Source organism: Cuculus canorus, chromosome 7 (genome assembly GCF_017976375.1).
Source record: "Cuculus canorus isolate bCucCan1 chromosome 7, bCucCan1.pri, whole genome shotgun sequence".
Taxonomy (NCBI): domain Eukaryota; kingdom Metazoa; phylum Chordata; class Aves; order Cuculiformes; family Cuculidae; genus Cuculus; species Cuculus canorus.
Genome location: NC_071407.1, coordinates 10,861,646 through 10,885,832, shown reverse-complemented (window position 1 = coordinate 10,885,832; position 24,187 = coordinate 10,861,646). Strand labels below are relative to the sequence as shown.

Here is a 24,187-nt window from a genome sequence, read left to right as displayed (position 1 = left end):
GTTATTATTACTGGTAACCTACTGGATGTGATGCTGGGGGTGCTCCAGCTCTGCTATCAGGCTGCTCTGTCCCAAACCCATGCCGTGGTTCTCCTCTCTTTGGAATCTTACTGCGGTTCGGTAGGAGCCATTGTGTCCTTCTACAATTTCAGGCAGAGAGCAGATCATTAACATTGATCAGGTAGGAGCCAAATTTTAGCTGCGGGACTCTCAATGTAGTAGTATTTTTATAGCAGTAGCCACATACAGAGGGGAAGACGTGATTTTGCACAGACCTGTGGGGAAGGGCTGGCAGGCAGTGGTGGGCAAGAGCCACATCAGCACTCCGCTGAGCAGAAGTTCCTGCAAACCACCTGCTAGCACAGTCACCATCTCCCTGGGGAGTCCTGGGGCAGGCTGGCCCCCCGTGAGGCTGAGCCCTTGGCCGACAAGCCGTTGGCCGGCGTCCTGTGAGGCAGGGTGGGAATTCACTGCAGGAAACCCTGGTTTTCGTTTTATCTCGCAGAGGCAACCTCTAGAGAACAATAGGCTGTTAGAGCCTTAGAACAAGGCAGGCTGCAACGGACCTGGACCCCCTCCTTACGCTGTTCTGCAGGCGAGGCTCAAAGGAGAGGCTGGCTGCCCTCCGAGCTAGTTGGGCAGCTGGCGTAGGGGATCTTGGACTGGTGGTGGGTGTGAGATGAAGGTGGTCATGACGGAGTGCAGAGGGCTTCCCATCAGAGAAAGAGCCAAAAATAAACAGGCAAACAGAGCGTTGACGAAGTAAAAGTGTGTAGGGTTGTTTTCCTTCCTAGTGAAATAACAGATTTCCTTCATTCTGCAGCTTTAAAATCAAAGCTATTGTATCATTGATTTTTGTTGGGGTGGCTGGAAATGCCAAAAGGTCTGGGCTTCTTCTGTTCTACATGGAATGGGACAGACAAGCTTTCACCTCCTGTGCAGAGTCCGCAGACCTGATTTTTATCTTGAATATAGCCTTTGGAGTCATCTCCCTTCTCAAGACTGTGCACAAATATAAGCAGCTAGATAATTTATGCCATTGACATCTCAGAAATTAAAGTCAAACTTGTTGCACTAGGAATAAGATGAATAAGAATATAGGGGAATGCCTTGATCTACAAACAAGGTGTGCTTCAGCTACATATGCTATTAGTCTTAAAAGTATGTTTTTGTTAGAAGCACTTTTTTATTTCAACTCTGTTACGATATGTAGAGCTGCAGAGTGGATGTGTATTTTGAGGAAAGTCAGATGGGACACAACATTCAGATGTTTGTCAGTAGCACCTCCTTTTTAAAACAGAAACAAGTTTTTCACTTGCACACACACAACTTTAACAAAAAAAAAAAAAAAGAAAGAAACCAGACCTCCTGATGACATTTCAGACTGTCTTGGGTAGAATTTCCCTGCCTCTGGCTGGAGGAGGAGCCCATCCTGTACATGAGTTATTTGTAAATCAGTTGACCTCTCCGCGATGCAAACCAACAAGGTGATGAAACTAGATTTCTCTTCTGGACTGGTGTACCTGTCACATGCTGAGAATTTTGTGTCTTTTTTAATCTATACTTCTCAAAATGTGTAATAATGAAGAACTGTGTTTTTCCCTTTCTGGGTAGCTGCCTACTCATTATGTAAATGTATTCCCCAGCACCCTGACTGCAGGCTTGCTGGAAGCCTCCCAAGTCCGTGTCCTCACTCGGCTCACTTGGGCTGTATCTGAAGGTCCAGTACTGGAGACTTCACCAGCAATTTGATGGGGACAAAATGTATTCTCCATGTGGGAAGAAGGATTTAATAGTTATGATGTTCGTGTTTGGTTTTTCTTTTTTTAGTCGGTTGAGGAAAAACAAGCGATGGCAGCAGCTGTGCCATGTGAGCGAGTGTGTCATGAGCCTGCTGGGCAAGGCATAGTGAAGGGCATTATTCGACTGGGAGGTTGGCACTGGCCATGGCCCTCCAGAGTTGCCACAAAGGATTTTCTGTTCGACATCTAATGCAACAAGCACATTCATATGTTTGTAGAGGGTTTCCATGGAAACCGTGTAAACTGTGATGCTAACAGCCAGAGCCAAAGGTTATACTATTGTAGAGGCCTTTTTGTATTCTCTTTTAAATGTTTCAGAGCAGCTATATTTCTTAACTGATACGCTGAGCCTATGTTACAATTCGTTCAATTCGTTCAGATTTTTGTTTTGGCCTTTTTTTTTTTTTTTTTTTGACCATTTGTCATGGCTGTACTGAGGCATCAGATGAGCTGCAGGAATAGCAGTGAAAATGTATTTTTCTTTTGTTTATCATAGATCTCTTGATTATCATGATTAGAAATGATTTATCTTTTGATTAGTGAAAGTAACACAATTGGAAATGGGGAACAGGGTACAAAAGACAAAAAATCAGGCTATTCTGCCCCTTCCATTACAATTCCCAGTTCTGTTAAGTGATTTTATTGCTCAGGTAGTGTGACTTCCAGGTCATCATTCACTGGCACCTGGGGAACTACAAATGCTCATCTCTCTCAGAAGTATGAACCTGTGCTGTTTGTAGGTACAGTTTTAAAATTAGCTACCCTTTAGTGTGCTTTGAGAGTTCATGCTGGTTTTAAATGTATATTAAAAATTTAAATTTCCAAACAGAAATTTGTTTGTTCACATTTCAGGAAGTACTACCACCATAGGCACTTTCTTAAAAGAAAGAGGAGTGTTGGCTCTTCCATGATTGTCCAAGTTCCCATGACTGTTCACGTTTGCAAGACTGTGCTTTTTCATAGAGTCGCTTTAATTATTGTGGGAGGTTTATTTAAATGACTGAACTTAGTTCTATGCTGTATGTCAGTGAGAGGTACAGATACCTGTTTGTTGTGCACCCACTGCTCTGTGAAAATGAGATCTTACCCAATCTCACTGTGCGTGTATTCGCTGATGCCACTGAACTTTTGAACCTGTTTCTTACAAACTTGGTACAAAGATCAGGAGTAATTCTGTATGCATTCTAAAATTTGATATTTAGTTAGAAGAGAAAGATGTAGGATTTTGGTGCTGAGGTTGAACGAGTTGCTCATTCCACCTGATCGTAGGGCAATAAAAAAAAAGAAAACCTTTATAAGCATACATAATTAATTGAACTTGTGATCAAGTTTGCAGAATCAAGAGACAATTTAAATTTTCAGTTTTTGAAGTGTATTATACTTAGTTGCAAAAAGCCCAAAAGCTGCTTAGACGTATAAGAAGTTCCTGTATAATATAGACAAGTAACCTAGAGGCAAGAATTGCTTTTCCCAAAGTAATTTTGAAAGCATTGGCAGTCATTTTGTTACAACACATGAAGCATCACTTGGTAATTACATTTTGTGTATGTCCCATGCAAGGGTGAAACATCTGGCTTGGAGTACCTGGTGTTATGGACAATAGTGTCTAATAGGGAATGAAATGGTGAAATGCACTGTTGGCTCAGGATAGCTGTGGACCTTTTTAGCCCATAACCTGCTGTACCATGCCAGGAGGGGCAAAGAAGGGATGGATTTGTTTGTTTACTTATTTATCTTTTTCTGACTTATGTTTTCTTATTTAGGTATTGGATGTAGAATTATTAAAAGCTTTATATTCAATGCCTCATTAATGGGACAGATGAAAATAACTTAAAAATTATAAAATAAATCAGTTGAAATAGCTGCATCCATTTGAGTCTTCTAGAAACCACTTGTCTTCTAGCCCAGTATCACCCAATTACAAATGACGTTTTGAATATAACATGAAAATGAACATAGGATAGATAAAATTAACGTAGGATAGACATAACAAAAACCTCTCTTCGGTTTCATGCACTATAATTGTTTAACTGCACTCTGTGAGGGACAGGGGTTGTGAACCAGAAAGGAGTGTTCTTCATTATGAATTCCACCTTTCCCAGTTTAAAGCCAGAAGTCTCAAGAAGTCTGTCCAGATAGCGCAACTTTGCATGCTTTTCATCACTTCTTCCAGACTGCTTTGCAGTATAAACTCTGATCAGTTTTGATAATTGTCCCAGGGAAAGAACATAATACTGATGAGGCAGGCAGAAATGAAAATCCCATAGCCATTTGCCAGAGAATTTAAAATACAAAACCAAAAAAGCCACAGCAATCTCAAATGGCATCTTAAAGGCTTGTTTTCATCACTCAATAAAAATTAAGATAAAGAAATAGAAAGCCAGCTATGTCCCTGCCCATAATAATGCAATAAATTAGCAAATTGGAACAATGCATCTTAACAAAACCCAGAACCAACTAAACAAAAATCTAAATGCTGCCCAACTCTAAAAGCAGCATCCACTGCTACTCCTTCTGAAACCATGGAGGCCAGACTCCTGAGATCAAACTTGTCCTGCAGATTCCTTTTTCCTTTCTGGATTAGAAAATGAGTTCCAAAAAGATGTGATGTGTCTGTGTCCCCACTGTGGATAAGTCAGAGCTCTGGCTTCCCTGGTTCCCTCTTGTCCTCGGCAGCATTCCAGCACGTCTCTGGAAGCTGCTGTGAACGAGACTTTGGCCGGCATCTAATCACATGTTATTCAGCACTTTATTAAAATAGTTTTGTGATATTTTTTGATATGTTCTTACATTAATACAGGGATCTGTAATTTCTTGGACAGTGTTAGGTTTTTACACATATTTGAAAAAAAAACTGCAAACGAAACAAAACACCCAACGTAAACGAACAAGATAACTGAAAGCCATGGCAAAGATGTGATTTCCTGTCACTGCTCAAGCAGATGTAATCTGTGTAGCCTCAGACATTTTTTTGTGTAATCAGTAATTTTCTTATGGTATAAACTGTAATGACTTGTTTACCTGAGATGATTTCCATGAGGTATTGAAATGTTCAAAAATAAGCATCACCAAAGCTCACGCAGTGTAATTTTTACAGCAATTGTTGATTGATTTTGAAATTGGTTGTTTTCCATTCGTAATTATAAAGTTGAGAGAAAAATTTACCCCCACACCTCTGTGCACTCAGACTCTGAACTCCAGCCCATGAGTAACAAGTCTGATACTTGCATTCAGTATTAAACATAAACAGGTTTAATTGCAGACTGGGAAATACCAGTTTTAGGCTAGGTTTACGAAAAAACTTCGGAAATTCAAATAAAGCAACTTTTGTGTTGTGAATTTTTGTCATAATGCATTATATTGAAATAGTTTTATCTAAGAGACAGATCCATCTTAATACATTTGTTGGCTTCAGCATATTCTTGAAATGACAGACAAAAAACCCAGTAGAGGTCAAAGCTGGAAGAACTGTTTGGGGAAAGGGCCTGAAGGGAAGTCTTTCATGCTGTGTGTGTGACTGATCAAAGCCTGCACGTGCCTTCAAAATTATAACCTAGGTCTTCATGACTGGACTTCTGAGTCCTTAGTTCTGCAACTCGTTCAGGTGCCTGGTTTCTTTCTGCTCTAAGAGAGACGCAAGGAAGCTTTTCTTCATTGGCACGAAAATGCTTTATTAAGAAGTAAACCTCTCCTGAAGCTGTCTGTGGTAGATGGTGTTTGTTTGTGCCACCTTGGCTGCTGGGAAATTCCGTCCCCAGTGTTGGACAGGCTCCTCTTCAGACATGAAGATTTGCCAGTTCAACTGCTTAGGACAAAAGAGAGGATGGTTTAAATCTTGAGGTACTCCATGTCAGGCTGATTTTGCGTTCTGGAAACAAGCATCGCTGATGTTCCCAAGTCCCCAGGATTTTATGTAGCATGCCAGGATGCAACCATGCTCTGTGATACTGGAGTAGTCTGTTGTGGAGTGTCTTTCATTTTATCCAGACTTTCAGTGTTTTTGAGTGATGGAGAAGGAGAATCATGGGATAAAAGTAGATAATTGCTTGCTTGCACAAAAAAGATAATAGTAATGTAATTATAAAATGCTTCTATAGTCTTCTCTTGACTTAAAAATCTTAATCTTTGTACCGTGCTTAATGCTGACTCATCATACGCCTCGCTGCGTGTCCTACCAGAGCTTTTGTTAGTCAGTCTTCAGCAGCTGTTTGTGGATACGCTGGCTGCTGCTCTGGGCACATCTGCCTCTCTGTTTGGTGCTGTGGTTACGTCCAAAATGACCCTTTGGCTAAAGACTGGCTTGATTGAAATTCAGTGGAGTAATTTTCTGTTCCTGAAGGTGTAGAAGACCTTTGGGTCTCTAGATTCAATTTGCTTTTGTAGTACTACCATCAGCAAAGGGTGGCAGAGACGAGAAGCAGGTCAAATACAAGTCAGTTGAGATTATCATGCATATTTATGTAGTTAAACTTTGACTGCAAATGGAACTTTATGTATTTACTAGTTAGGTAGCTGCTTGGGTTTTTTTAATTATTTTGGAGCAAGCTGAAGACAGTATTAGCAATGAACCCAGAAGTGCTACTGCACCATGGTAGATCCTTGTGATTTCCCTGGGAAGGAGAATTAAAACAACATGTTTTGAGTGCAGCTACTTAAATAACTGCCTTCTAAGCTTTCAAGGAGGAGGACCTGGCTTCCTCCTGAACTTCCATGTGGCCCTTCTCTGCTCCGTTCTCTCTCCTGCCCTCCTCCTACAAATTATTTTTAACCCCTATATCTTTGTGAATCCAGTTCAGGCTGTAGCTCTATGGAGAGATGCGCTGGCACAGGTAGGGGATGGTGTTTTGAGAACCAAGGAGCTGATTTACATGAGGCAAGCTGGGAGAGGCAAGACTGCCTGAAGCTAGTCAGGAAAACATAAAAAACTGTAGCATTAGGTGTGCTTAAGTCCTCTAAAGGTGACAATTTTGTATGCATTAGGCATGTGACAATAACCTCAATCAAATTCTGTGTGTTTGTTAACTTTTTTCATGTTATGTTTTAACATACATTAACATTTATGTTTGTAAATGGGCTAAGAAGGGGAAAAATTGTCTCATATGTTAAGGTAATTCTGGTAATGGAGAAATAGTGATTTACAGATTTTTGTTTCCTGCGCCATCCTATGGCTGATATAAGCTGTTAAAATGCCAGCATCCTTCTCTCTCTGCCTCAATTTGTAGCTCGCTTTTTTGGAGTGTTTACTAGAGTAAAAGTGTCGCGTTTTTCTTGAGATGCCTAGGTTTTTTTTCCATGACTCTTATGGCCATCACTGTCAATGTGCCCGCTGCACAGTTAGGCCTGGGCTTGGCTGGTATCATTCGTCTCACGCTTTTACTGATCCTTAAAATTGCGATTTTTAAATTACAATTAAAAACCTTAGGAAAACCGTAACGTTCCCACTATGCGTGTTTTTCATATGTGAAATCAGTATGTGCAATTGTGTTGTTTTATCTAAAACATTCTTAGTTTCTGAGAATAACCATTATAGATCAGTTTTTTTTTTTTAAATGCTGTTTCTGCTTAATGTGAGAGTGTATGTGCAGGTCAGTACAATATTAAAATTCCTTTTTTGAGAAGATAGCCAACTTATTTTGACATGGCCAAGCTGATATTGGTGCGTTAGTGTGACTTACGTTATTGCTTCTTGTTTAAGATTTATGGTAGAGTGATTCAGAGATCCCAGAATGAACTCGGGGGGATCGTGCAGGGTGTGGTGCATAACATAAATAAAGATACAATTTGTCCTGAAGATTTTTATGATCGAAGGCCTGGAACAATTTCATCTTTTCTTCAAGTCTCCAGTTACAAATGTCCCCACTGAGATTAGCTGTTGGCCTAGTTTCCCATTCCTCACTTACAACTTATGGAGGGCGTTGAGCTGCAGTGCTGTGTGACCGGTGCGTGGCAGTGGTCTTAAATGGGGTCTACCCTGAGCTGCTGCTGCTGGTGGTAAAGGTCAGGATTTGATGGGAAGAGGAGGAACTGCAGGAGTTTGGGCTATAAAAAGGTTTGGCTGCATGCTGCCACACAGGAGATCGGTTGTTCGTGTAAACATTTGTAAAATCCAGCAGTTGCCTCATGTCCATCATCTGGGATGCCCACCATCGCAGCCTCTGACCCTCCAGCAAAACCCTGGAGGCAGCTGCTTTGGCCATGACATTTCTCAGGATAATCAAACTGCTGTAAATTACGGAGGCTTTGATGTGTCCTTGGATCGATACGAGTTTTCCCTGCTATCTAATGTCACACATTTTACCAGCCACCAAGGAGGGCTCTTGCAGGTTGCCAGGAGTAGTCCGTGTCACACCAAACAGCGCTTTCCAGGCTGGTATAAATCAATGGGATTTAAAAAAACATCATTTACGTGACAAACTTGTTTCTTCTACTCCATAATTCTGTGTAGATCTGCATAAAGAGTGAAGTTGCTTTCCTCTTATATCAGCTAAGTTCAGAGGAAGCCCAAGCAAGAGATCGCTGGAGTTAGTTGGAGGCTTCACATTGCAAGAGAGGGAGAGGAAGAGTGTTGCAAAGTATGAAAGGTTTTGACTGAAATCAGCTTTTCCAGTTACATGGTTTTCTCACAGAGAAGTTCTTAGTTTATTTTGTAGAGGAACCTAGATTACATCTCTTTCAAAGGATTTAGGGAGATTTTTCAGGCATTGCTTGTGTATGTGTAGGGGTTTTGTGTTTGGGTACTTTCACAGCTTAATACGGATAAGTACTAACAGAACATAATCTTTTAATTTAGCTCTCTCTTGTCTACTGACTCGTGAAATAATTTTAGATAACTTAGCCGCAAGTGATTATGTAGATAAGCAGAGAGAAGTTGGGTTTTTTTAAAGCTTTTTATTGCCTTAAAGTTGCAATATTTTGGGATATATTAGCTTTCTTTTTCATTACGAGCATCCCGGTTATCCCTTCAACTACATAAATCCAAAATATCCTGTCCTTCCCTGCTGCCTCCTTGTGATCTACTCTATCTCTTTGTTGCATGAATAAGAGCTGGGTCATGAGAACCAAAATTTGAAGCTGCTTTAATGCTGCAGCACTTGCATTTCGTTAGAATCTTTAAAACCAAAAAAGACAAGCAATTATTCCTATTGAAGACTGGTATTTAGGTCTTATGTCTTTATTTCTGGTTTTAAAATAAAACCGAGGTATGCATTTGAGGTTAAAGCTCCCTGACATTATTTTGGGAGGTACCCTGACTTAAGTAAGGTCAAACACAAATAATCTTGATTTTTGCTCTGCGAGTATAGTTTACTTGCATCCCATATTGATGCAAACTCTGCAGGGTATCTGTTAGTGTCAGGAATGCGTAAAACCGGGATACTAATGCCCAGAAAGTGCTGAGATAACTGATAGATTCTTTGAAATATGTAAATATTTGTTAATAAATTTTGATGTGGGTGGGTAAATGCTATCATCTCTGAAAGGGGGGTAACAAAACAGGGTCAGGGAGAGCCAAAGTGCACTTCCAAGTGTGGGAGAGCCCATCAGGGCTGCACTGGCCCATAAGTCAGCTCTGCAAAGTGGGCTGTGCTACTCAGAACTGCTCTGGAGTGCTGGGACCTTCCTGTGGTCCAGTGACCTGCTGGCACTGCAGTTGCATACGTGCTCATGTGTTTTTGTTGTCTACAACCACTACTCAGAGATTATTTTAATGCATATATTCTTAGTATACTTTTAAAAGTGATTTAGTTTGAACGCGTGGTTTATTTTCTGTGATGCCTAAGCTTTGAGGTGGCAATGGGAAAGAGCCAGTGCTTTTATCTTCGTTTAACCTTTCCAGAAGAAACCACTTCCAGATGAGACTTGATTGAATTCTTGCAGGTTGAGTGCTCCTGCTGCCCATGAGCTAGCTGAGGGTGGTCATGAGCTGTCTGGCTCCTCTGCCAGAGGTCTTCTGCCTTCAGGTCCTCCTTCTCTAGAAGTCCTAAATGCTGTGAGGGAATAGAGCTTCAGAAAACTTGCATCTTCAAAATCTGCAGCAATTCAGGCTGCTCTGGTTATTACTAAATCCTCTGGAGCGGTGGAGGTGGGAGGGGGTTTTCTATGAGTGGCAGGTGAATTTTTATCCTGGAGCCAAGTGGGAACAAGCAGAAAAATGTGAAAGGGGTGAAATAACTTCATTCCCATTGTTATAATTCAGTCCATCTATGCTTTGTGTGAGAGCAGCTTTTTGCATATGTCATAGGGAGAGGCATATGTCATTCTTTTCCCAGGCAGGTCCTGTACATGTCCTTAGCTTTCTGCTGCACTGAGGATACTCTTCCCGGACACTAGTTTTGGATAGAAGCGCGTTATTTAAGCTTTGTGTTTAAATATTTTTGAGGGATCCTGTGTATGAAATTTTAATTGAATACCAAGAGAACACTTACATTTTCTTCACAGAGCTCATTTTTACTGTGCTTTTTCATGATCTTCAGTGTAACACAGAAGATGAAAGAAAAACAGAGGAAAAGTGGGTGTAAGGTATGACTGACAGGCTAATAAGTACAGAAACCATTTACAATTTAACAGTTAATTTAATTTATTAGCTGTTCTGGTGTTTATATTTAAGGAGGTGATTCTTTAAAAATTGCCTTAGCAATAGCCCACATTCACAGACTCCATAGCATTTCATAGGATCGCTCCTCCTATATACCGGAGCAGAAGTGACGACTGTCAGCGCTCCAACGTGCAACTTCGTGTTGTTTCAAAATGTATGAGGTCTGACACAAAACCTCCGGGACTAACCCTATAGCTCGGGAGCCAAGAGTGGAAGTGGAGATACAAAGAGATGGTTATAGAACATGTTCTGACCTGTCATGGTAAGACAAGACTCAACTTGATCACTCAGTACAAGTGGACACGTGTTCTAATACAGAAGTTTTCTTACCCTTAGTTGGAAAATGTTAGTGTGCAAGAGTGAACAGTGAGTTAACGTCAAATTTCTTGGGAAACTGATGGGAACTTTTCAACTGTTGACTGAGGCTGAAGGTCTAGAGATCCTAAGAATTAAGTCAGTGCTCAAAGGAACCAATATTTTGGTTGTTAGAAGAAGTGAAAGCAAAAATAATTGAGATCCTCAACAGCCTTTCAGTAGATGATCTGCAGAATTGCTTTGGATGTTGGTGGCATCCTATGCAGCTGTGTGTTGGCTCAATGGGGACTATTTTGAAGGTGATCGTAGCTGATTTTCTTTATTTGTTAAATAAAAAGTTACAGGCACCTTTTTTGTTGTCAGAACTGATACGCATACATTCATATGTAAATAGAACTTGCATAGGAGCAAAATATGATTCAGCTTTAAAACGGTCTCTGATAAATTGCAGTGAATCAGGTATTGTTAAAAATATCAAATAAACAAAAGGAGGGAATATAATACTGAAAATAAATTTTTCTTTTAAAGGAATAAGTTTAGGGAAAGGGAAAAAACAAACCGATGTGTATGTGTGGGTGACTGACCTCTTTCTCTTAAAGTGAGGGTCTAGTGGCATAATCTATTGTGTCTATTTAAAGTTGGAAATTAATCATTCATATTCACTTCTATCATACTGTTGTCTATAACTGCTGTGGCAAACTGTTCAGAGGTGAGAGATGTATAGTGAATGATCAACACGTGACTTGAGTTTCCCTTTTGCCACTCTGATGTTTCAGTGCTTTCTGGTGTTTCTCGTGGTGTAGCCGCCCCTCCCTGGTGCAGTGCAGGAGTGCATCAGTTCACCAATTCGTTCCTCCTCTGTTACTTCTCTGTAACCAATTTGCTTGTGTGACTGGGTTTGTTCTGACTTGAATGTTTTGTATAAAGAACAGCGTAGTATCAAAATGTTCTTATTGTCTGAACAACCTCAACTGTAAAACAAGAAAACATTCTTTTATGGAGTGAAGCAAGGAAGCCCCTTTGCTGGTGACTGCTTCAGGGTCACTCTTGTCCTTTTGAGGCTGTTTTTGTCTTCTATCATCCTGTCAATGCATGATAGTAACTGGATAGCTCATTTATCAAGAATTATCTCCATCATTAAGAACACACAGCATTGAGGGGATGCCAAAATGTGAATGCTTAAAGTATTCTGGGTCTGCAGGGTTAAGCATACAAGTTCTTTTATGATACTTGACACATGCAAATAGCATTTATGGCCATGTGGTGAAGCGTACTGGATACATCGAACTATTATTCTAGGCTTGTTTTTTTTCCCCAAGTGCTTATGCTGCAAAATGTTGGCAGACTGTCGTGTAAATGTGGAAGTGCAGACTGTACCTGTGACAGGCTGGATGCAGTGTAAGGAGCCTTCTTTAACAGAAGAATAATGTCACACCTTCAGTTAAAGGTAAAGGTTTAGCCCTTGTATTTTGGATGCCTGTCAGCAACCAAATATCTTATCTCAATTTTTGATAGTAGCTGGCTCAGTTCCAGTTTACACTAAGTGTGAGTTGCGCAGCTTGAGTATTTCTGTTGATTTTAATATTGCACTATGTCATGGGGCAAAAATAATGCTTTAGATTTAACACAGGAACACAAAACTGATGTTCAAATACACTTAAGTTCTTATTCCTTTGGAAAACATGTACTGCTACCATATAGTCTCTTTAATGTGGTGTCTGAAAGGAGATGATGATTATTTCATTAGCTTAGTCTGTTTAAAGCAGAATTATTTACATTAAATATGCACCGCTGGATTAGAATATTTGATTTGTAACCAGTTTGGGTTGTAGTATGACAAATCGTTTGTCTGCATTGCTACAGGAAGAAGCAGTATGAGACACCCCTGTATCATCATTGTTTTTGTTTCAGAACAAATGTTTGTGTAGATATGCAGTTAAATGGCTGGGGGAACTGATACAGTTGAAAATAAAACAATTTAAAAATCCCCAAAGTTAAAAAAACAAACAAAAATAAAACTTAAACTCAGCCAAGGAAGAGTTTCTCCTACCCATTTTGCAATCTGACCTTACAAATATCTGTTAGTGTGATTCTGAAGAGGTGTTACAGGGAGAAAGATTGAATGGCAGGGAAGGCTGGGAAAAGGTGTGAGGGCTTTATTTAATGCAAATACTACCTTGTGTCAATTTAAGGATGCAGTTTGATAGTTTGACGTCAGTGCTAGTGCACAGAATCACTGTAATTAGTAAAATCAGTTAATACAATTCTGAACAAATGCTGCCTACCTAATGTAGCAGATTTTTTTTTCAGTCCCATGAACTGCATCTGCAAAATGCTGATGTCTGCACATACATCTTAGTTATCGGTGAGTAGGGTGGGACTGATAAATGAAACCCAAACCCACTGTAAAACAAAAAGTAGATAATAATCTGTCAATGCAATGCCAGATATTTGTGGTATTTGGTGCCCTGATTAGGAAAATAAAAAACTGAATTAAATTTTGAAGTCTTTATCTAAATAATTGTTTTTTTTCCTAGAACTGGTGCAATTACTCAATTATATGTCACTACTGAAATTTATGAGCGAGGATGGACAGTTGACTTTCTAATGCCAGAAGATAGTGATGGTAACCCTTGCCACTGTAGTCTCCCACATGTTTTCCTATTCCTCTTAATCATTCTTTCGTATTCCTTAAGTTTGATTTTTTCCTGCCAGCTTACTTATGTAGCTGACAGTGTTGACTAAAGCCAAGGCTTTGATTCAGCCTGGAACCTGCCCGTTTCATAGGGAGGCTGGAACCAAGATCAAGAGACGCCCAGTTTGCTTCCAACAAGTCTTCTGGCAGACAAGGTACTGGAAGGGGGGAAGAAAGAGCAGATTGTTTCTTATAAACAAGCAAGCAATAAATAACAAGAGCAGAATAACACAATGTACTCCTCAAAAAATACGTGCTCCGATTGCGGTGTAGTCTAGCTTGAGTGCTCAGACCTGAATTTAGTTGTACTGGTTAACGATGTGGTGTGCACGCTGCTGGTCTGCAGTGCTGGGAACTCTCAAACAGATGGATTGCAGTGCATAGAGAAAATGGGAATGTCTGAAACTAGCCATAAAAAATCAGCATAAAAGGTAGGTTAGTGATTCGTTGCTAAGTGATCTAATGATTTTATACCTTTCCTTTTGCTCTGTCTGTCTCTTGTGGTGGTGTTTATTTCTATTATACATCCTGTACATTATTAAAGATACAAACATATCAAGTCAGTGCTTTCTGAGATTTCTTTGGCAAGGTAAATATTTCCTGCCTTTGGTCTCTTTGCTCCCCCTCCCCCTCTTACTCCTTGTTTCTCTGACCTCATTATTTTTGTGCTGCTTTTGTGATCTGACTTTGAAAACAGTTATTCCAACAAAGCAGCACAGCATGTTACTTGGACTTTACAAAGTATCAGATGGAGATGCTGAGGACTTAATGTTGCAGCCTAAAATCAAATCCTGGAATAAACTGGATTGTTGTTAAATAAAATTTACTTCTAAGTGAAGAGATGCATATCCTCCTGACAAAGGTGGAAAGCTCTACTTTCTCTCTGTAGCCCAGTTACGGTTATAAAATATGGAACAGAATACAGAGGCCAAACCCATGAGCTATATAAAGCATCAAAGCATAGGAGGACATGACCTGTTTTCTTTTGTGGCAGCATCAGAGTTCAGTTTTGCAGGAACCAGGAGTGCAGATCTAGACAGGGGGAAGCAGAGTTAGATTAACAAGTTACCCTGTAGCAAGAGCTTTTGAGCTTCTTTGTTTCACAGGTCCGGAAAAGTATTTTCAGTTGAGATGTGGATGCTGTATTAAAAAAACTCATGTATGCTGACTTGCTTTTTGTAGTTTCTTTTTCACCCCAATGGAGTAGTTGAACCACCGCTGGGAAAACTGCTCTTCTGTATACTTTTGAATCACTTTTTGGCATGAGAGCATATGCATGTTGGGCCAAAATGTGAGCTAAAATGCCTGTCTTAATTGAGCAAGGGAGATGGATCTCACAAGGACAAAATGAGATCGTAGTTTAGGTTTGATTTCTCTATGTACGTTTGTCCGTTCTGACAGTCAAGATTTAGTGCCTGGTTACTGTAGGGGGACACAGTCTCTCATTTCCACCTGTGCCTCAGGCTCTGTAACAACAGATCTCCCCGATGCAAGACCTATAGCATGTGTAAGAAACATGAACTGGTACCACTAAGGAAGGTGATAGCTCTCATGACTGTCATTGGAAGGGGTGGGAGCCAAAAGTAGCCCTGCAGCAAAGCTGATTTTTCTTTTGGACAAAAGACGCTCACCAAAAAAAGTGTAGAGAGGGAAAGAATCCTCTATTACAATTCATAGCTTTTGAGATCTGGATTTTCTGTAAATGCTAAACTTTTATGTTGTTGTCAGTCACATGCTGAGAAGTAAGTACAGATTTTTGGATCCCTAAAAGCTGAGCACATTTTTAACAAGTGTGCCTTTAAAAAATAAAAAAAAAAAAAGGTGCAGGATGCAAATAAATAATAAGAATGGCTGATTTGTTTGAATTTTTTTTCCAGCTAAACAGTAGGGTTTATATGAACGTCAGCCTGGGCCAACAGAGCAGGCATTGAACCGGACCTAATAAGAACAACTGGGCCCTATACCCATATTATGTTCAGTAAAGGAGGGAGGTTTGTAGTACAAGGGCTTCAATGATGTAGTTTTAATGGCTAGAGGTAACAAATGGAAGGAAAGAAGGAAAAATGGAGTCCAAAGCAATTAGAAAAATCTCTTTTGAAGATTTTAGTTATTGCCAGCTACATTTGTGTCTTTTACAGATGAATGGGCTTTTCTGTCACTGTAAGAATTACTTGCAAAGTAACGGACTTGAACTAATTAAATCCTATAAACCTATAATAATAACAATAAAAGTTTTTTGAAGCTCAGACATGCGTGCAGTTGGTCCAACTAACTGAGTGGATCAGCAGCTGAGCAACAGTTTGCCGCTTAGGGTTATCAGGAGCATTTTAGGGAAAACATTCGGATAAGGCAGCTCCTGGGAAGAGGTAACTGAGCAGCAGCAGTCACAGCTGGTCACTGATTCAAGCAAGGTTCTTGCCATCTGCATTTCTAGACTGTTTTCAGTTACCAGGAGGTGTCTGTTCTAACTCAGATGAGGTGTTTACCCTAAAACTGATGGAGAATGGTTGTAGGTCTGGTCTCAAGCTTTTTGTACCTTGTGGCATTTGGAGGGTGAGTTCAGGGTCTTGTGTCTTCTCGTGGTGTTTTTTTCTTTTGCTTCTTAAACCCTGACATTTTTTGGGGGGTGTGGGGTGAGGCAGTGGGGTGTGCATATGAAACAGTGGGCACATAATACGTGGTTACATTTGTAAGGATATCTCTTCTACCTGAATACAGGGAAGCTGAGCTGTGATCATATCCCCAAATGCTGCAAGAGGGTTTATCCTTCTGCTTCACTGCTCCTAGCTGGAAAAGACAATAATTTGTTCTTTAGAAAAACTTAAGCTCCTTTTATACTTCTACTGGACTTTTCCCAAACCCCTCCTTCCTTGAAGCTAGCCTGTTTTCTTCTCTCCAGCATCCCCAAACTGATCACACTTAACCGGCCTCCTGGTGGAGGCAAACGCTGAATGAGCTCATGCTGCACCTGAGCAGCAAATGCAAAACTCAGGGTATGCTTTAGCAGCCTCTGTGACAAAGCCATCAGAGGCCAGGGAGCTTGTCTCCAGGATTCAAATATTACATCCCATAATGTGGTACATTCATCCGACATGCCACGTACCTTCTGGAAGCTCTGTGTGTGCAGCTGGATAATGTTGCTTCCGAGATCGTGTTTCCTCCCTCCATAAAAAAAGAGGCCATAAAGAAAAAAAAAAATTTACAACTTTTAGTGACTTTTTTAAAAGGGTGTTTGTTGTAAACACAAGTTCATCTTAATCCCTAATTTTGTCACAATCTACAACATATGAGAAAAAACATGGATATGGTTTTTCTTGTACCTTATCTGCTAATGCTTTCCCAACTCTGTAGGTGGTGTCTGACTTGTCTTCTGTCTGGGGTTTCATATTTGGTAGCAGAGCTGCAGCGCCACGGGATTTGATCCTTGTGCTGTCCCTTGCAGTGCACCAGCAAAGCTAATTGGGTGTCAGTAGCTGAAAATCAAATTGCATCCTCCTGCCAGCCTGGTTTGTGGTGTGGCTGCGCAGCAGAGGGTGCAGCGCAAGGGCTGAAAAGGCTTGTCTTCTGCAGGAGGAGGAGTGTTTGGGCTATTGGAGCTGGTTTTAACAGGGCTCCCACAGGTTTCATCTGGAAAATGGGCAAGGAGAGTTCACATGCTGTTCTGTGTTAGTTCACTGTTCACAGAATACCTCGAACAGTAGATGCACTGACTCAAACAAGGGATGGGTGAACTGTGCTGTGGAGCAAGGACACTTTAAACTACTCATATCATAATGTCAAATCAGGGTGGTAAACACTGCTTGACAACTCTCATTCCTTTGTTTGGCTTTTTTCCTCTGAAGATGTGAATTATTTACATACCAAATAAATTTGCATGCAAATATTTTTGTATTAAATATATTATTGAATGTCAATTTTTGCATGCTAGAATGTATTTTCATAATACACTATCTCTTCCTACAAATCTTGTTTCACTTCGTTCCTCAGACCTGAGAAAACGTCCCTCCTTGGTACCCGTTTGAGGAACAGTGTTCCTTAGTGTACTTCTGAGCCTGATTCTTTGTATGAAAATTCAAGTGTCTGCTTTGTTTGATCCAGTTCTGCTTATGTTTACAAATGCTTATCAGTTTTTTAAATGAGGTTTTATGCATAGCTTTCTACCAAGACATGAAAGTTTGTTTTTCCCTAATAAGATTCAGTGAGAATTTTTGCGTACAGTTGCACACATGAGGAGAAAAGCTAAAGCTCATCAGTTGCAGCCTCAATCCTGTGCGATATAACTTTTTCTGCCATCTCTGAGTGTCTCCTGAAAGCACAGGCACCAGCCGGCACTCCGCAGAGATCCCCCGGTGGATTTTGAGCAGCCTGACGTCTTATCTTTAAGCCAGGGTTACGAGATGCTTCAGAAATGCTGTAATTGAGGAATATCTTTGTTCAAGTTGGGAGATGAGCTCTGAGTGGATGTTAAACCGTCTTCTGGGTGTGTTTGGCTGGACACGTCAGGAAGGAGAGCTATATAAAAAACTTGAGAGGGTGATGAATACAATGTAAAATGGTAGAGGAAATTTTGTCATAAAATATCATACGGTCATTTCAAATGTGTGCTGTTTGGGTGTATGCTGTTGTTTTTTTATTTGAACTTGAACAGAGATGTTTATGCGCTGTCAGAGAACTCATGAATATTTTTTAAACACTTTCCTAGAATTTTTCCTTAGTTTTCTGATTATGTTAATTATTCATTTGTTCTTCTTTCATTTTAGATATTGTTCTGAAAAGATGAAAAAGAACATCTGTGTCCAGACTTGGAATTTGTATTCAATGCCCTCCTTTTGATGGTTAATCATTCCTCCCTCTTTTTTTATTTGTTTCAGGTGACACCTACCATCTGCAGCATTGAAGCATGAGTACTGATGCCAGTCAGGTGGTGATCACTACTCCTCCCCTGGCCACGATGCCTCAGAAAGAGCGGTACTTCGATCGCATCAATGAGAATGACCCAGAGTATATTCGGGAGAGAAACATGTCTCCTGACCTGAGACAGGACTTCAATATGATGGAGCAAAGGAAAAGGGTTACTCAGATACTGCAGAGCCCTGTGAGTGGGATTAAGGGGGGGATGGGAATGAAAAAGTATTGTTTTCTTTATTAACTCTTTAAGACACACAGCTGGCTAGAATAACTCTGGGCCATCTTCTGAGAACACTCACTAAACAGATCATCCAGCATTTTGTTTGCTTAGTTTTTTTGTCTGTGAACAAGCAGCCTTTATGGGTTTGGTTGGGGTTTTTTTTCTGACGTATTTAGATTCTTATGCTTCATTGCAGTGTTACAAAAAGGTCTGGCTGTCTGCAGGGTACTTAATTAAAACTTAGGGGCAGGGAAGAGTGAAGGAGTCACTGGTCAAGTAGGAACGAATTAGGGCATTACATGGTGTTCTCCTTTCTCGGTTTGGATATTAACTTACCATTTGCATCAGCAATGCTTTGATTAACATTTTTAATTGGGTTAAGTTTGTTTAAAAGCTAGACTATGTGTTCTTTTCCTGTCCTTGGGGGTGACCGGACCCATAGCAAGCCATATTAGCACTCATCTGCTGGTTGTGTAAGTTCAGTACTTGTTTAGGCTGCATACAAAACTATTACATCTATTGAACCATCCTCAAGTTAGTTTTAATTTATATTTTAATACATACATTCTTTGGGTTTAACATGATGAATAAATTGGAAAGTAATACTGTTGCCGTGAGTATATGGGCGGTGAGTAAGGACTGTGTGAGAGTGAGCCTTTGCGGCGTGTTGTGGTGGAATGTGAGTAATGAGGATAACGGGACTGGGAAGGCAGTAGCAGCTTTACAAATCCTTCTTTTTTCAGTTCCTCAGTAAGCTGAGGTGCTTCTTCTGTGATTTTTTTTTTGAAGCTTTTCCATATGTAATGAGATCGCAAACAGCTGTTAGTAATCACCCTATTATAGCCATCCATGAATAACAGGATTGTTTGCTAAAGTGTTGTCCTGGAGTGCCTCTTGGATATGTGTGTTGCTCTGAGTATAATGTGAACCTGTTGACAGAGGAATTTATTACTTTTAAGTCAGTTTGTGCAGGCTTGGTTTTTGCAGCCAAGCAAATACTTTTGTAAAGAAAATTCTCTAAGGAGGTATTGCATAATGCTTTAATCATGATAATTTTATGTTAAACACTCAATTGTAAAATCTGATTGAAGTCTGTTCCTTCCTGTGAAAATGTTCACATTATGAGAGGTCAGGACTTAAAAAAAATAGATCTTCAGCCTAACAGATAAAAATAACTTATGGAGACCTTGTTGGAGATTATATGTGTGTTATTTCTTTGGTCCTTTCAATGCAGTATTGAATGTGATAAGCGTAACTATTTCCTTAACATTCTGGGGGACCTTTTGCCAAGTCTGCCAAACCAACAAATGTCCCTCTGCCACAGCCTCTGTCAGCGTGCATCTACACTGTCAGCGTGCAGATTTTGGGAAGGGGAGTGAAAAGGGGCAACCTCCGAGTCTAGGTAACTGTTCTAGTAGGAGGTTGGAAGACAAAAGAGCTGCTGGGCTGCTGTTAGCGTCCTCCTGCAAGAGAAGCTGACCCCAGCACTTTTTGGAAAGTGATTGGAGCTGCCAATAACTTAGAAGTTTTTGTTGTGTAAGGAACAGTTGTCCAAATAAGCCAGAGGCCTGCCGCCTGCTCAGCTCCTGGCATCTGCAAGGGAGAAATGGGGGCGTGGGAGCTGAGTGTGTGTGATCAAGCATGAAGAGGAGGTGTCTGAGCTACCAGTTCCCCACTCTTAAGGATCTCTTTTTATTGTCTCTTTTCTTGCAAAAGAAAATTTAGAGGAACTGCTATGATATCTCATGTAAGGAAATAAAAGCATTTTTAATACAGTATCTGTGACTTAATGTGCATCATGCAAATTTCATAAGCGATTTGGGGATAGAAACTGCATTATTTCTTCCAGGTTCCAGCTGTGATGTGCCATAGCGTTCTTCAAGAGTCAAGACTGAAAACAAATACCTTTTCTCCTCCTGGAAGTAATATTTGTCGCAAAACATCCATAAAGCATTTTTCTGTTACGAGTCTGCGTAACACAGCTTTAGGACTGAATTAACAAGTATCGTGCATAACTTTTTTTTTTTTTAAATAGCTGCAGAATTACATCGCATTAGAGGTTGGCAGAGAGCTTTGTTGCTCCTTTGGTTTATTCCAGTCAATGAGGAGGAATTAGTTTGAAGGTGTTTTGAAGAAGAGGAAGAGAGGTTATCAGACACATTTTAAAGAGCTCGTTTGCTGGTAAAACTTCAATCAGTCTTAGATGTATGTGTATGTAGCTTCACCCTGTCTGGATACACACATTCAGGTCACAGAAATAGTCATTGACTCATCTTCTGGGAAGTATCAGTAACTCTGAGGTGCATTTAGCAAGGATAATACCTTTCTTAAAAATACACAAGCATGTATGGACTTGAGGTGAGGTTGTTTGAACATGTACTTTCTCCGAGCAAAGGATTATGGTGCAAAACTAAAGGGTTAATCAGAGTCATATACTAGGAAGCTCAGGTACTGATTTAATCTGTTTTATTAACAATGTTTTTTCTTTCTTTCAAGTAGGAAAATCTAAATCCTTTAGCAAGGAAATAAATTAGAGAATATATTTTGTGCAGTGCATATTACTGTAAAGGCTAAAGCCCTGACCAGACATCTTCAGACATCAAACTGCTGCATCTCTCTGATGGCCTGTTTGATGCAAATGTTGATGTGCAATCTGACTACTTCTCTCTGATGTGCAATTTCCCTTTCCTGAATTAAATAATTTAAAAGCTACTGGAAAATAATTCTCATTATCTCTGATGCTTTCTAATGCTTTAGAGTCTGTTCACAGTAAGTCCTAAGCAAATTACAGGACTTTTATGACCACTGCCTGCAAAGAATGTCCTGATATTATCAACAAGTTCAGAGACGTATTTGCTTAATGCTGCATGTAACCCATGATGGCCTGGAGAATCCGAAGGACCTGTATGTTTGCTGTTCTATGTCTGTTAGAAAGGTGGGAAGAAATTAAGATAAGCTAGGGCTGAGCAGCCAGATGGCATCCAGAGGTACTGCTGGCTAATCTTTAGCAATAAAACTATTTAAGTTTCTTTCAGAAGATTTAGGTACTGTGTCATTATTTTTAAAGGAAAGGTGCAGTGGACTAATTTTATTGCTTTACACTGGGTCTGAGATACTTGACCTATAATATATCCAAAATCTGAAAAGATGGAGGGTTACTTTAGATTTTCCAACTTAACTCTGAAATTAAAGGCAATTTTGCCTTTTTACATGCTAAACAATCATTTATTTCTTGTTACACAGAGTAACTACCTCTCTTAAAGAGTAAACATGTATTTGCTGTGTCATCAAAACCGTTATTTCAGTTATGGTATGCAAGTCCTCCTGGTCTTCATTTCCTTCTGGCATTTCTCTGGTGCCCTCACCATGGCAACCCAAAGCTTCGAAAACACTTTTTTTTATTTAAAAAAAAAAAAAAAAAAGCAATGTTTGTGCAGTTGTGGTGCATGAGGACTCAGTTCTTGTGTGTGAAGACTGAACAGTCAGTTTAGCATCAAGGAGCTGCACGAACATACAGATGGGAGAAACCCCCCACAGCCCGCCCTGAGCAGCCAGAGAAGGTGTTGGGTGTTTCTGTGAACAGGCAGCAATGTCATGCTGCTCACAGTGAAGTAAGACCATATGAAACAATTATCTAACCAGCAGGAAGGCTAATTACAGGCTTTAGCTAACAGGACTGTGTGTGTAACCGTATGGGAAATTAGCATCACTCCTTAAACTGCATTGAGGAATAGCTTGCATTCACTTTGTGTCACTGTATTTGTAGAAGAGCTACCAGTCAGAGTGAAAATGGACGAGGATGCATTTTTATACATGAAATATCTCTCGCATAATCATATATCTTACTATTTTTACTGATATAAGGAAGAGTTGGAGTTGTCAGATGTGTGTATAAAGTGATGAGTTGAACAGCTGAAGTATATAAACATAAAAATACCTGGTTATTGAAATTTAAATGCCCTGTTTATGTGTTGAATTTACCAGTGAAAATCTTGTATGCTTTGTTGAGACATTGAATGTGTACTTGCTAATTTTATATACGAAACACAGTTATTTGGAGCTTGTTTGGTTTTAAGTTGAGCACTTTGCTGGCAGGATCTCATCAAGCTTTGCTTCAATTTCATGTTGGATATAGGGAGCCCTTACCAATCCATCCTGGCTCTGCAGGGTGTTTGGGGCAGTTCTGGCTCAGCGCTGTTGCATGAGGGCAGTGGTTCAGGTCTGGCCATCCGGATTGCAAAACGAGAGTTCTTGTATACTGAGGGTAAAAATGTACTTCTCTCTTGTGCCTCTCTTCCTTCCTGCTTTGTACATGCACACACCCCTCTGCCTCCCACGCTAGTTGGTCTTGCCCCAAAAGCTGGGGAGATCACAGTCTAGCTTAACAACTCTTCTATTCAGAGATCGATCTGCCAGATTTTTCTCCTCAAAAGCAAGCAATCCCACCCACACTTGAATTTTTTTCTGGCTATGTTATTTTCTAACCATCAGGTCAGAGACTAAGGATGGTTTGATTTATTTTTTCCCAGCTTTTGCATTTGTCTGGCTTGCTTTATTGTGTATCGAGTGAACATCCAGTGTTTTCGCAACACCGCTCCCTTTTCGAGCAGTTTGTTATTTTAAATTATCAAAGTCCTTTCAGTTCCTCATGTTTCAACTTCCACTGCTTTTCCCCACAAGTTCAAAAGCCTTTCAGACCCTTCAGGAGCATCACCCTTTGGCCACTAATGCTCACAACCCGGCACATCCCCTGGGGAACTCCTCGCTGGGCAGGCCTTCAGCATTGCAGCTCCCTCGCCTGGCTTTGGTCTTCTCTGACACCTTCATGGCCTCCTGCTCTGGAGTCTTGACCCTCCTCTCATCACAATGGCTTTTTTAATCCATCCTTTGGATGGTTGCTGTACAGCCTGTGCAGCATTTCATTCACAAAGGCAGATAAGCTCAACTTTGCACGTTGTTTAGGACATGCCAGAAAATGCCTTTTGGAGATCCCTCCGGAGCCATGACAATACCCCATGGAGCTGGGGCAGACCAGTGGCCAGGCAGGTTCAGCATTTTAAGTGAGGGGGAACGTGTGCTCAGGGTAGTGCTGTGTTCTTTCAAGGCCATCCACTAGATCTCTGTGAGGAAACCAAGAAATCCCATTGTCTAAATTCCATTCCTATAGCTGTGGCAATGCATGGTCAATTCATATCCATGTTCTGGTGCATAGAATTTTGTGCTAGTCCCTGCTTTCTTATGTTAAAAACAAAAGTTTCCTCCTCTGTTATTTTCATATTGCTGCTTTTTGTTTAGTTTGAACTGTGGTTTTCATTAGGTATAAATACCAACTGTTTCCAAATAAATTGTTTTTTTCATTGGTATTTTGAATCTTACATCAGGTTGTTAACTGCTTGGGTTTGGGCTTTTGTCCTGTTGTGGGGTATCGGGAGATCCTGTTGTACTTTTGGCTCCATGTTCTTCAGATATTTCAAATCATTGACAAAATCAGATCCATCCTCTTTAGCCTGATGACTTTCCTATGGTCCTGTATGTATTTGAAGTTATTAATTGTAAGTAACACTCCAATCTGAATTAATTCCTTCTGTAGGTGATAAGGAGATATGAAATAAAAAGCATTGTAATAAAATCCACCATTTTTCTTTCATTCGCTA

The 24,187-nt window shown here is 40.3% G+C and overlaps 1 protein-coding gene across 7 annotated transcripts in view; it reads left to right on the top strand.

The window, feature by feature from the left end:
- ADD3 (adducin 3) overlaps positions 1 to 24,187 on the top strand; it is a 101,013-nt gene that overhangs the window by 55,580 nt on the left and 21,246 nt on the right. For 6 of the 7 annotated variants that reach the window (XM_054071236.1, XM_054071230.1, XM_054071233.1 and 3 more), the window contains one exon: positions 18,277 to 18,500. In XM_054071236.1, the coding sequence (XP_053927211.1) occupies positions 18,306 to 18,500 (195 nt within the window). In that variant the 5' untranslated portion in view covers positions 18,277 to 18,305. Of the gene's footprint in view, positions 1 to 13,648; positions 13,837 to 18,276; positions 18,501 to 24,187 lie in introns of those variants that run through there. The other variant, XM_009555476.2, reaches the window with a different exon arrangement.